The 13875-nt window shown below is 36.0% G+C and overlaps 2 protein-coding genes across 2 annotated transcripts; one reads left to right on the top strand and one right to left on the bottom strand.

Annotated features, from left to right (window-relative positions):
* The first annotated feature begins 1787 nt into the window (after window positions 1–1787).
* LOC146938987 (receptor-like protein EIX2) lies at window positions 1788–4672 on the top strand. The gene is made up of 2 exons (XM_085752809.1): window positions 1788–4273; window positions 4421–4672. Exon 1 carries the CDS (start codon window positions 1878–1880, stop codon window positions 4266–4268), a length of 2391 nt encoding a protein of 796 aa, XP_085608935.1. The 5' UTR covers window positions 1788–1877; the 3' UTR covers window positions 4269–4273; window positions 4421–4672.
* A 5143-nt stretch (window positions 4673–9815) lies between these two features.
* LOC146938988 (uncharacterized) lies at window positions 9816–11481 on the bottom strand. The gene is made up of 2 exons (XM_085749716.1): window positions 10954–11481; window positions 9816–10328 (listed from the first exon to the last, which is right to left on the bottom strand). Exons 1-2 carry the CDS (start codon window positions 11479–11481, stop codon window positions 9816–9818), a joined length of 1041 nt encoding a protein of 346 aa, XP_085605842.1.
* Between the last annotated feature and the right edge of the window lie 2394 nt (window positions 11482–13875).

The following is a 13875-nucleotide window of genomic DNA, read 5'->3' on the forward strand; positions in this document are numbered from 1 at the left end:
TATGGTGTAGACTTGTGGAACTACCTAAAATTCCTAGTGTAGTTGGATGCAAGGATCGTCTTCAAGAAGGCGGGAGGTATTCCGATGGTTGAAAAGATTGGTTGGAAGCTTGTGGAGCTACATGGTGTATTTGGAAGCAAGGGAAGATGAAGCATGGAGAGAGAAGCAAAGTGATTGATGGTTAAATTTGCATCATCATAAATTTAGATTCAAGGTGGAGAAAGTTGTAGTATGACTCAAAATTGGAGTTCTGAAGGATGCAAAATCGGGTCCGATTTGGACAAATGAATGCCCGATTTTTCAGTGTTTTTCAGCCTTTTTCATTCGGCAAAAATCGGTGCCCGATTTTGTCAGCAGCAAATAAAACAGAAACGTATTTTTGGGCTGAGATTTGTTCCAATTTTTTAGGGATTCTTTTACTATAAATATAGACCTTGTATCATATGTGAACTTGAGAGAGAGGCGAGTAAAGTGCCATAAAACAAGGTTTAGAAGCCAACACTAAAACTAGGGTTTGTAGAGTTTGCTCTTGGCAACAAACACTAGGGTTGAGATTGATTCACCTTGAAGAAACGTTATTAGGATTGAATCTCTTGGTCACGGGAAGAGATTGAGACTTTGGGTAGAATTAGGTTTGAAGATTAATTATTGTAACCTCTTTTGATATCTCTTTATAAAGTTACTCATCATTATAGTGGAATGGATGACTGCTCTCTCCCCCATAGTAGGTCAGTATTGAACCAAACTGGGTAAACATATTTTCATACTCTCTCTCTCTCTCTCTCTCTCTCTCTCTCTCTCTTGTTGTTCAATTTTTGCTTGTGTTTATAACTATCATCCACGTTGATTTTGGTTGCTTGATTAATGTGCTCCACACATCAAGTATTTTATTGGTGTGATTTTTTAACGAATTCACAACAATATACACACATATTAACGTAGTAAAAAGAGCGGATAGACGGTACGGTAATGTCCGTCTTTCTGCTAGTAGTTATAATAATAATAATAATAATAATAATAATAATAATAATAATAATAATAATAATAATAATAATAATAATAATAAAAGTTACTTCAAAAGAAAATATTCAAGTCTTTCAAGTAAGTTTTCCAAGTCTTGTTTGAATATTTCCTATTTTATCTTGCTGTTCTCATACGCGAGAAACACTTGTGTGGACCAAGACCAAGAATTTTGGTTTGGTCACACACAAAGAGAGAAGAGAGAAGAGAGAGAAAAGAGAAGAGAGAGAAAATGTAGAAGAGATAAGAGAAGAGAGAGAAGGAGAAAATCTTGTGTGTGTGACCAAACCAAAATTCTTGGTCCTAGTCCACACAAGATTTTCTCCTCATACGCCAAATACGTTGTTTACAAGATACGACAGAGAACCATAGATGACACATTCTCATAGGCTTTTTCTTTGTGAGAACTAACAACAATTAATGTACCAGTTGCCGCCAATACCTAACAACAATTAATGTACCAGTTGCCGCCAATACAGAACTAGGAATTTCATGTCACAAAAAATGTTATTACAATGGTGGGAACAAATTTTAAGTCAGGTATAGTCTAGCACAAGCTGATTCACTCGTTGTTAGTCTCAAAACTTCTATCAAGGGTCGATAATTTCGCACCAATTCTAAAATTCCAAGTCTTCCCTTTTTATTCAAAATCTTTTAACAAATCACAGGCTTCAACCTTCCAAGTCCTCGATCACCTACTTTTTTCAAGCTTTAATTTCCCATGACCCAACATCTTATATAAACACACTAGAATCTCTTAACAAATCATACTGCCATTTAAGTTAGATCTTCTTCTCTGATCCAAACAGTTTACCCAACATCTTAGATAACCACACTAGAATCTCGTAACATCATTCATGATGACCATTCTTACGACACAAATGTCACTTGTTTTACTTCTACTTTTTTCTATAACCACATTCCACAAAAGCATGTGCAGCAATCAGACCGTGGTTCGATGCAATGAGAAAGATCGAGAGACACTGTTAACCTTCAAACATGGCATCAATGATAGTCTTGGTATGATTTCAACGTGGTCAACTGAAAAAGATTGTTGTGCATGGGAAGGTGTCGTCTGTGACAACATTACCGGACGAGTTACAAAACTTGATCTCCACTACAGTCAATTGGAAGGTGAGATGAATCTATGTGTTCTAGAACTTGAGTTTCTCAGTTACTTGGATTTAAGTGATAACGTATTTAACGTCATAAGTATTCCAGCCTTTCAACACAACTTTACACATTCATCTAAACTTGTCTACCTTAACTTATCCCCCCTCAACCTTAATACTCTTCACATGGATAATCTTCATTGGCTTTCTCCATTATCTTCCTTAAAATATCTCAACCTCAATGCAATTGATCTTCATAAGGAAACTAATTGGCTTCAAGCAGTGTCTACTCTTTCTTCACTATTAGAGTTGCACTTGCAAGCTTGTGATTTGAACAACTTCATGACCAAATCATCTATTGGGTATTTGAATTTGTCATCACTTTTAACTCTTGATCTTTCTTACAACAACTTCACCTCTCATTTACCTGATGGTTTTTTTAATCTCTCAAAAGATTTCACGTATCTTGACCTTTCATTTAATAATGTACATGGTGACATACCTTCAAGCTTGCTAAACCTTCAAAATTTGAGACACCTTGATCTCTCTCATAACCAATTACAGGGACCAATTCCAGATGGAATAGGCCAACTACCAAATATTCAATACCTTGATCTTTCCTTTAACATGTTAATTGGTTTAATTCCTTTAACTCTAGGAAACCTATCATCCTTAAATTCCTTAACTATTGGCTCTAATAACTTCTCTGGTGCAATTTCAAAATTAACTTTTTCCAAACTCTTTAGTTTAGATTCACTAGACTTGAGTAATTCAACTTTTGTATTCCAATTTGATTCGGATTGGGTTCCTCCTTTTCAACTCTCTCAACTTTCATTGAAAAATACAAATCAAGGCCCAAACTTTCCTTCTTGGATATATAGACAGAAGTCACTGAAAGACCTCGACTTATCGAGCTCGGGAATTTCATCGGTAGATAGAAATAAGTTTTCGAGCTTGATTGAAAGAATACCTGGTTCTCTTGTTTTGTCAAACAATTCGATTTCTGAAGACATATCTAAACTAACACTAAATTGTTCATGGATAGATTTGAATCACAATAATTTCACAGGAGGACTTCCAAATATATCATCCCAAATAGTTGACATGTCTTACAACTCCTTCTCAGGATCAATTCCACATAGTTGGAAGAACTTGAAAGATTTACAATACATTAACTTGTGGAATAATAGGCTATCTGGTGAAGTTCTAGTACACCTCTCTGATTGGAGACAATTGGAAACCATGAACTTGGGAGAAAATGAATTTTCTGGAACCATGCCAATGAACATGTCACCATACTTAGAAGTGGTCATATTGAGAGCAAACCAATTTGAAGGGAATATTCCACCACAACTATTCAATCTCACTTATTTGTTTCATTTAGACCTTGCACATAACAAATTTTCAGGATCTTTGCCAAAGTGTGACTACAACTTGACTGATATGGTTGCTTTCCATTATACTAATTTGTATAGTACCACAATTGAGTTGTTTACAAAAGGTCAAGATTATGTTTATGAAGCCGGACCGGAAAGGCGAACTATTGACCTTTCAGCCAATAACTTGTCTGGAGAAGTGCCGTTGGAATTGTTTCGGCTTGTTCAAGTTCAAACATTAAACTTATCTCACAATAATTTCATTGGAACAATACCAAAAGAGATTGGAGACATGAAAAATATGGAATCTCTCGATCTTTCAAATAACAAGCTTTGTGGTGGAATTCCTCAAAGCCTGGCTCTCTTAAACTTTTTGAGTTATTTGAATTTATCTTACAACAATTTTGATGGAAAAATCCCAATAGGAACTCAACTTCAAAGTTTTAATGCATCGAGCTACATTGGCAATCCAAAATTATGCGGACTTCCTCTTAAAAAGTGTACCACAAAAGAAGAAAATCCTAAAAATGCAACACCATCTACAGATAGTGAAGATAATGATGACTCTATAAAAGAATCATTGTATCTAGGCTTGGGAGTTGGATTTGCAGTAGGTTTCTGGGGGATTTGTGGTTCTTTGTTTCTTATTAGGAAATGGAGGCATGCATACTTTCGGTTTATCAATGGAGTGGGTGACAACCTCTATGTTACTTTGATCGTAAAGTTAAACCACTTTCGCAGAAATCAGGCACCCTGCTAGCTAAGGTTAGTGAAACCCATAGTATGACATGTTTTTTCTATTCATAATTTACATATGGCATGTTTTATCAGCGTATTTTGTTTTATTATATATGTAATTCTATGAAAAACTTATATCCATTTGACCATTTCATTTGCTGCATATTTTATCAGGTCATTATCCATATGGCAGATCCTGCAATGTTATGCAAATGGTGGATATAATTTTCAAAATAGAGCCAATATTGTAATATAAACAATAAAAAGTTGTATGAGATGATATCATATGTCATTGTACCAAATGTTGCTGCTGAACTCAATTTTCACTTGTTGTAATGTGTATGTTAATTGAGAAACTTCTTGTATAAATCAGATAATGGTTCGAAATAAAGATTAAATTCCAAGTCTTCCTTGATTTTTCTCTAAGTCTTCTTGTGTGGGTATTTTCCTTTTTCTCTAAGTCTTCTTATGCTTTAGACTAATCCCTGATTAATATATTTTTCCATTTCAAAATCAAACTTGTATAAATAAAGTTAATAAGATTATATAAAGTAATAATTTATCATAAGAGTGATATGTGACATGAAAATTAATTTGTATTGGAAATAATGAAAATATTAAATAATATTGTTATTATCTATATACTTAAAAGTCATAAATGAAATTTTGAAGTGATAGTTCTATGCATGTTTAAATGTTAGGTTTGATCATTTTAAGATCTATTTGAATTATAATATCAAACTTCAAATATATGCATGAGAATAACTTTCTCCAACTTTTTAGTTATATGGGTTTTCGTTGACATTCTTTAAGAGAGATTATGAGTTTTATTTTGTAAATTATCTTCCTTGTTATAGTTTCTATGCACATTGTTTTTTTTTTTTTATATATTTGTAATCAAGTTTGATCTATCTTGTGAGTGCTATTATGGATTAGGAATTCTCTCGGGCCATATTGCATTGACTAAATATTGAGAGTTTTCCTATTTGCGTAATCGTTTTTGTGTGGGGTGTTGATAGATATTTAGCAAGTGTACTAAAAACTATCGAAGTAATACAATTAAGTTCGTTTCCACGAGGATTGTGTTAATCTCAATTAAACAATAGTGTTATGAAATAGGACGTGTAAAGTTTATTTTAGTGCCGAGGCAGTAGGTTTGTTGTGCATAAAAAGTAAATGGTAGAAAATAAAGTTGTTTAGAAAAGATAGAGAGAGATGAGACTAGGTCTTTCGAATCCTCTGAGTTCCCCTAATTGGTACACTACACCTATTTCTCATGAATATTTCTCTAGTTTTACAATGGTTAACTAAAATAGTCTTGATCAATCCCTTGACTTAGGACCCTCTTCTCATATTACAGTCCCTAATTTCTTAGGTGATCTAATATTCTTTGAAGATTTTAAGAACTAACGTTAACCCAATTAGAACCCTCCCCTAATTGATATACGGCTGCTAGGGTTATTTTACATCCTTTGAATCATTGCATTTTATAGTTGGGTAAGTTTCGGTTTGGGCCAAGATAGGATTTGAAATTTTGGCCTCTGAGAAACAGAATTGGGAGGTGTAACAATTAATAATAGTGAAAATAAACATTAAATTAATAATAGTAGTAATAATAATAATAATAATAATAATAATAATAATAATAATAATAATAATAATAATAATAATAATAAAGGGTTGGTCGGATTCGTTCGGGTACACATGGGTTCAAAACAACCACCCGAACCGACCCTAATAAACCCACTATAACCCTAAAAATTCACCCGAGCAACCCGTGACCCGTATTAACCCGAACCGAATGTTTCAAATTGTATCGGGTTGGTCGGGTACCTTCGGGTTGACCCGAGTTTGTCCATCCTAGGTATAGAAAAGTCCTCTCAACTTATAACATACGACTATGACATATACCTTAAATTATCAACCATGTAATAATCATTTAAGAAACTCAAACATTAACTTGCATATTATAAACTACATATAATACTTTGTCAACTTTATCCTAGATCGCTGAAATGTGAGTCACCCGTGAGATATTAGTCCCAATAAACATCAAGCAATAACAAAATATAAATTGAAGCTAAAGATTCAATGTGTGAATAAAATTGAATATAGTAATATTATTCGAGTAATGATATTTTGACATCCATTTGATGACAACTTTGTTGACAACCTTGTTTTTCTCACTTCTTATTGGTCAAAAACAATGGAGAGAGAAAAAGAAAGAGAGAGGATAACACATCATGTGAGTATGAGAGAGAAAGTTGTCCAAAAGTTGTCGAAAAGTGGTTGTCAAAATATCATTTCTCATATTATTCACCTTCATAAATTTGCATGCCAAACCTCTTGTGACTTGAGATATATACGAAGAATCATTTCTTATGTAAGGTTGGTCAACTTTTTTTTTTTGACAAGAGGTTGGTCAACTTCATAACCGCAAGAGTCGTCCCATGTATGTAATTCTCGTAATTTCTCAATATATTATAATTACTCCATATATTTCAATTTATAAGTTACTCTCTCCATTTTAAAATGAGTGTCGTTTTAAGTTATTACACACATATTAAGAAATGCAATAATGTTGTTTATAGACATGTCACTTTTACTAAAATAGCCTTGTTAACTATTGGTGCATTTCTCATCATTATAAATTAAAGTAAAATGTGGTACATTGGAAGTAGTGTGCATAGTAATAATTAAGGGGTACTATTGGAAAAAATTAATTAATAGTGCATTGGAAACCGAAAGTGACATTCATTTTGAAACAATTTTTTTTGCTAAAACGACACTCATTTTAAAACGGAGGGAGTATTATTTGTTGATTAATTTATTTTTCATGTACCTATACCATGATAATTTTTATGGTTTTTGTGTGTGTCGTCTATTAATAGTAAGTTTGCTAATACTTATATTTTAAGAGAGTTTGATGATTAATTTAAGTTTTGAAAATATAATTTATAAAATCATGTTGGAATCAATGGATTTCATTGCCTAAGGTTGAGAGAACTCTAAAACATCAACTATTCTCTTTCAAATAACAAAAGAACTTACTTATCAATATAGCTCCCTATTCTCATGGTTTCTATGTCGGTAAGACTCATTGATCCCCAATACCTATTTTATCCCGAAAATATTTAGGCTATTTTCATGCTTCAAGACCTTGGTATGGCCTTATAGTTATAGCAATGTCCTTGTTTTTCATTAAAGGATATTTCCTTGGTTTTTTTTTTTAAAAAAAAAACACTAAGGCTAGATTAGGATTTTAAATTCCCACAACAAAAGAAAAGAAAGAGATTACATAAAGTTTATCATAGGACTAGTTTCCATGATCCCAAGTATGAACAAAGTGTTAAGAGTCCCACATCGGATAGGTGATGGCCTGACAATGTGTTTATAAGTGGAGGCAATCCTCACCTCACAAGCCGGTTTTGTGGGGTTGTGTTAGGTCCAACCACGATTTCTAAGATGGTATCAGAGTCAGAGTCTCTCCAAAATCTAATGGGCCACTTGCTATCAAGACTGCTTAGTCTAATGGGCCACTTGCTATCAAGACTGCTTAGAAAATTGCTTTTCTGACATAGAATACTTCCTTTTGACACAAGTAAATGACCAAATTACCCCCAGCGGTAGTTAACTACCGTTGGGTAAGCCACTGGCAGTTAACTGCCGTTGGAACTCAGCGGTTGTTAACAACCGCTGAAGCTGAAGGTAGCGGTTGTTAACTGCCGCTACGTGCTTATCATTTTCCAGAAGCTCATTTCCATCTTCCACTGTCTTTCCTAGCCAATTTTAACTTTCATTTTCATTTTCATCTAAAAATTTTATCAAATAACCAATTGAAAATTCTTCTAAAATTTTCATCTAATAATACCTAAACATATTCATCCAATATTTAACAGGAACATGGTAAAATTAAAACGCAAGAAATAATATAAAACGAACGTACGTATATGTCATAGAAATAGAAAAATGTATGGAACATGTCATAATAATACATCAAGATCATCATAGTCAAAAAATACATAAAAAAATCCTAATACTAATCAGCCCTGCTGTAACACCCACAACGTGGCCCAGTAACAGTGCCGGGTAGCCCATAGTGGAAGTCGGCCATGGCCGGGTAGCCCAGGGAAGTCGGGCTGTTACAGGATGACCCCACGTTGATATGAGGAACCGAATCACATCGGAATGAGAGGGATCCAGAGGCCGTGTAGGTATGGGACTACATGGTTGAAGGAAGGCTTATAAGAATTGTTAGGTACTACCCATATCAACAAGATGCATCTTCTTTTCGGGAGCTCAATCCATAGGAACTCCACAGTTAAGCGTGCTTGGCTTGGAGTAGTACTAGGATGGGTGACCTACCGGGAAGTTTCCCGGTAAGCATGTGAGTGAGGACAAAGCATGCTGAAAAGACTCGTGTTGGTTTGTGGGGTTAGTCGGCAATCCTGTAAGCAGTATGGGATGTTACACCTGCCTACCCTGCCTCTGCTGCCCCCTGCGCCGCCTGGAAATCTGATAAGTAAGGGCAGGCTCAGTAGCACTAGCTATCCGCATGACCTCCTGGACAATCTCCTCTTTGGTCATCTCGCCATGCCTGGCCACAATATCTCGGGCTATGTGCGCCACATCTCGGACGAGCGTCAGTGTGTCAGGCATCTCCCTGGCATGCTCCTCCTCAATGACAGCCACGTTCGCCGGTCTGGGAGGGGATCCCTCATCAGGTGGGAGAATGCGAGGGTGAGAGACTCTGGCATACCAAGCCATGTAGCCAAGAACATGCTGTCATGGTGTCTCACACCCATCTCCCCAAGCAGGTACTAACCATGCCGCAGCGTCCATCAACACAGTGGTCAGCATTTGTGTAGGCACCAGAGGGACATCTGACGGATGTCTGGGAACATCCTGCACAAAGGAGAACTGCCTCTTCACCCGCTCAGGCAAATGACGGTACACCCTCTCCTTCCCGCACATGAGCCATCCCGAGTAAGTGCACAAAATATTAAATGGGTGCACGTCTCTGTGATCACCATAGGTAGAAAACCTGACGTCATCCACCTCCAAGCGATCCAGGGCTAAGCGGTAATGGTGCACATCTGTATGCCCTCTGCTAGTGATCCATCTCCCAGCACATGGACTCCGCGGATCCCACTCCGGATTACGCTTCCTTGGGTAAGGACCAGGCAAATGCTCCAAAATCCATCCATGCAACAAAATAAATAATACACACAAAAATAATTATTCGAGTTAAATATTCAATAAATCTAAAACATTATAAATAAATCTAACATGATAATAAAATTTATAAAATAAATTCATAAAGAAATTAAGATAAATATTAAATTATTACCATAAAAAGAGTCGTAGAGCCAGCCATCGTTCTGTTATTCAAGATAACAGAGTCATCCAGATAATCGTAGAGGTAGGCTAAGGTCATCCCTCCCCATGACCACTTCCCAATCGCCCCCAAGTCCGCCATGCAATCAAGATATATCAAGTCGATGTGTCTATTCGTTTTGTTAGTGAACATCGCACAATCGACGAGATATAGAAGGAAACTCCTCACACATCACGCCCTCCTCCTGGATCTCTCCTGCAGCTCCTCCCTCGTCCGTGCATCCTCAAGCCGTCTAGTCTCTGTCAGGTGCTCCTCATAAACCCGCTTCAGTGCGGGATAACTGATATGACCAGCAGATTCATCCCTAACCTGAGCTCTGGCATCAGCATCTGACATGCCCAACAACCTGGTCATCATATCAATCGATCGGTCCCGATCCATCGACTCATCGTGCTCCAGCATGCGGCCGTAAATAGGAATGTACAGGAGATTATGCACATCGTCTAAAGTAATCGTCATCTCCCCCACAGGTAGATGAAAACTACTAGTCTCCGTGTGCCACCTCTCGCAGAGAGCACGTATCACTGCATGGGTCACAGTGGAAAACCCAGTGTGTATCAAACCATGGAGGCTAGACCCCTCCATATGCTCCCAAAACCACCTCAAACCCGGCTCCGCCTTATCAAGCTCTTTCAACCTTTTCCCTGCATTTATGCTCTTGTAACCCACATCATCATGCCACATCTGAAATTCAAATTAATTAAGACATTGTCACTATTTTAAATAAATAAATCACTTACGCTACATTATATTTAATATTTAAAACACTTACGCTACATTATATTTAATAATTAAAACACGTACGCTACATTATTTTAAATAAATAAATCACTTACGCTACATTATTTTAAATAAATAAATTACTTACGCTACATTATTTTAAATAACTAAATCACTTACGCTACATTATTTTAAATAAATAAATTACTTACGCTACATTATTTTAAATAACTAAATCACTTACGCTACATTATTTTAAATAAATAAATTACTTACGCTACATAATATTTAATAACTAAATCACTTACGCTACATTATTTTAAATAAATAAATTACTTACGCTACATAATATTTAATAACTAAATCACTTACGCTACATTATTTTAAATAACTAAATCACTTACGCTACATTATTTTAAATAAATAAATTACTTACGCTACATAATATTTAATAACTAAATCACTTACGCTACTTTATTTTAAATAAATAAATTACTTACGCTACATAATATTTAATAACTAAATCACTTACGCTATATTATATATTAAATAATCACTTTAAAGAATTTTAAACAATTTAAACATTTACATTATTATGGTTCACCCAAAGAGGGTTCGCCACGTGCCTCGCGTAGTCGGACAATAGTGTCGTGGTCTCAGGTCCTCCAGGAAAGGGAGCCTCACCAGCCGGATACGGCGGTATCAACGGAAGACGACGATGTCGTCGCTGAGTCTCAGGCTCAACATCAGGAATAACATTAGCTGCCTCAAGATAATCCTCCATAACATCCTGTGGCACCCCCTCATCCTCTGCCTCGGCCTGCGGCGGCTGAAAATACATCCTCTCCTCCTCCATCCGATCATAGCCAACAAAACCATCATCCGCATACCCAGCATAATCATGCGCTGGTGTCGGATCAACCACCTGGGAGGAGTCATCCACATGTGCCTGTGAGCCCTCTCCATGTATCCTCGGGTCCCTGCGCCTCCGAGTCTTAGGGACATACGGGTCTTCAGCCCTCTTTTCTCTCCGAGCACTAGCGGTACTCGCCTCTTTACCTCTCCGCATCCTATCCTCTCTAATAACCCGTTGCTGCTCATCCGTATCCCTAGCCATATCTGTACAAAATAAATTTTAAAAAACATAAATAAGTTGACAATGTATTTAAGAATACAATGTATCTAAGCATTTACTTAAGGCATTGAACATAGGCGAACATAGGCATTCATACAATGTATTTAAAACTTTTAAGGCATTGAACATAGCAAGTAACATGTAACATATCAAAAATGAAACTTAGGCATTCATAAAATTTAATATAACACATTCATCAAACTTTATATAACATACCACATTATGTTATGCTTCAAACTTGCCAAAAAATTTAAAAATCCAAGCTTATAATAATTATAACATATATACTTTATAAAATTGAACATATTTGAAAACAAATTACACAAAAAAAGCAAGATTTCCTCACTTATGCATTTTATCAAACACCTTATGTGCATTCTAAATTAGGAGCATAATTGGTGTGATTTGAACATCTAAAGGGCTACATTGTACCTACATTGTACCTACATTGTTTCTAAACAACAAATACAGCAGAAACAATCCATTACAACATCAAATTTTATACTAATTTGCAATTTCTAAACCTAACCTAAACACTAACATTTTGCTAAAATTATGAAACTACAACCCTAAACAATCTACATTGCATGTAAATAGGAATAAAGGCACTTACTTGTGATTTACTTGAAGCAAATTGGATGATTTTCGTGCAAATGATTGTTGGGTGAATTTGGTATGCTTTTGAAGTTGTGTTGCAATGTGTTTCTGTAAACCAGAAACTGCAGCTTGCGTTCTTAAGATGCAGAACTCAGCGGTAGTTAACAACCGCTGACACTTAGTGGCAGTTAACTACCGTCGTGTTTCCCAGCGGTTGTTAACTATCGTCAGGGGCATTAAGATCATTTACTTGTGTCAATTGGAAGTATTCTATGTCAAAAAAGCAATTTTCGACTGCTTACTCGTCACATTGATGAGCTTCCTAAAACAAACAAAAAAAGAATTAAAAACAAAAAACTTTATTGAAATAAAAAGAAAAATTAACAGAGTTTTCTATGATGCAATTGGTGAGAAATCATTCTTAGGATTTCCCTATTTATAGCCTAAGCGTGCCAATTTCATGCACCCTTAGATATTACAAGGTTCTATCATTGACATTTAAAGGTGATATTACAATTTTTCCAAAGAGAAACCAACAAAATTAAAGTCATACTGAAATTGAGGCTTTGATCTCTTGGCTTCGTTGCTTCTTTGGTGATGGTTTTGGAATATTAGAATATAAAATATTCATTGTATAATTTATTAATATATTGTATATTAGTTAGAGATAATTGAGGCACAAGTTAGATATACTTGATGCCTAAGTTAGAAATACTTGAGGCCCAAGACAACATCATTGTATAAATACACATTAAAGCATAATGAAACACTCACGAGAATTAACTCTATTATGGTATCAGTAAGCTTCGGTACCGATCTCTAAACCTCGTGCCGCTCTCCCCCTTAATCCTATTTTCTCAATCGCTACTCTTCTTTCACCCTTTGTATTTTTTCTTTTTGATTTGCGGTTGAGGTGTTTGTGAATGCAAGTTGCAATTCTATCCCTTAACTTGCAATTACATTCTTGTTTCTTGGCATTATTTGTTTTGTCCCTTGTTACGTAAACCAATTCTATCCCTTTTCTACTTTCTTGGCACTACTGTACCTTTCTCCCCTTGTTTTTTTTTTCTTTTCTTTCCAAACATTACTTTTATATTATTCCCCTAATTGTTTCTCTCTTCAAACAATTTTGAATCATCATGTCTGAAGTCACATAACCCGAAACCACAATCACCACCACCACCAATCACCCCATTCATCCTGCCCTAACTGTCAACAATATCACAAATTTCATCAAAATTACTCTAGATATTGAAAAGAGTCAATACAATACATGATCTGAGTTATTTAAAATTCACGCTCAAGCTTATGAGGTTCTTGACCACATCATCCCTACACCCACCACCGAACCTACCTCTTCCTCTGCCTCTCTCAAAGAAACTGACCCAGCCCTATGGAAACGCCTTGATGCCATAGTTCTGCAATGGATTTATGGTACCATATCCATTGACCTTCTCCATACCATTATTGAGCGTGACTCTACCGCACAAACAACATGGGACCGTCTCTTCAACATCTTCTTTGACAACGAAAATTCTCGTGCACTCTATTTAGAGCAAGAATTCTCTCGTGTCACCATGGAGCAATTCTCAGATGCCTCATCATACTGCCAACACATTAAGTCTCTTTCTGATCAATTGTCTAATGTTGGTGCACCAGTTTCCAACGAACGTATGGTTCTTCAACTCGTTTCTGGTCGCTCAAGCAACTATCATGGTGGACGAACTCGCGGTCGTGGTCGAGGCGGACGATCATAAAATCATCAAAACGGGACATGGA

This window comes from Medicago sativa, chromosome 3 (genome assembly GCF_051527215.1).
Source record: "Medicago sativa cultivar Bolivia chromosome 3, Bolivia_mono, whole genome shotgun sequence".
Lineage (NCBI taxonomy): Eukaryota > Viridiplantae > Streptophyta > Magnoliopsida > Fabales > Fabaceae > Medicago > Medicago sativa.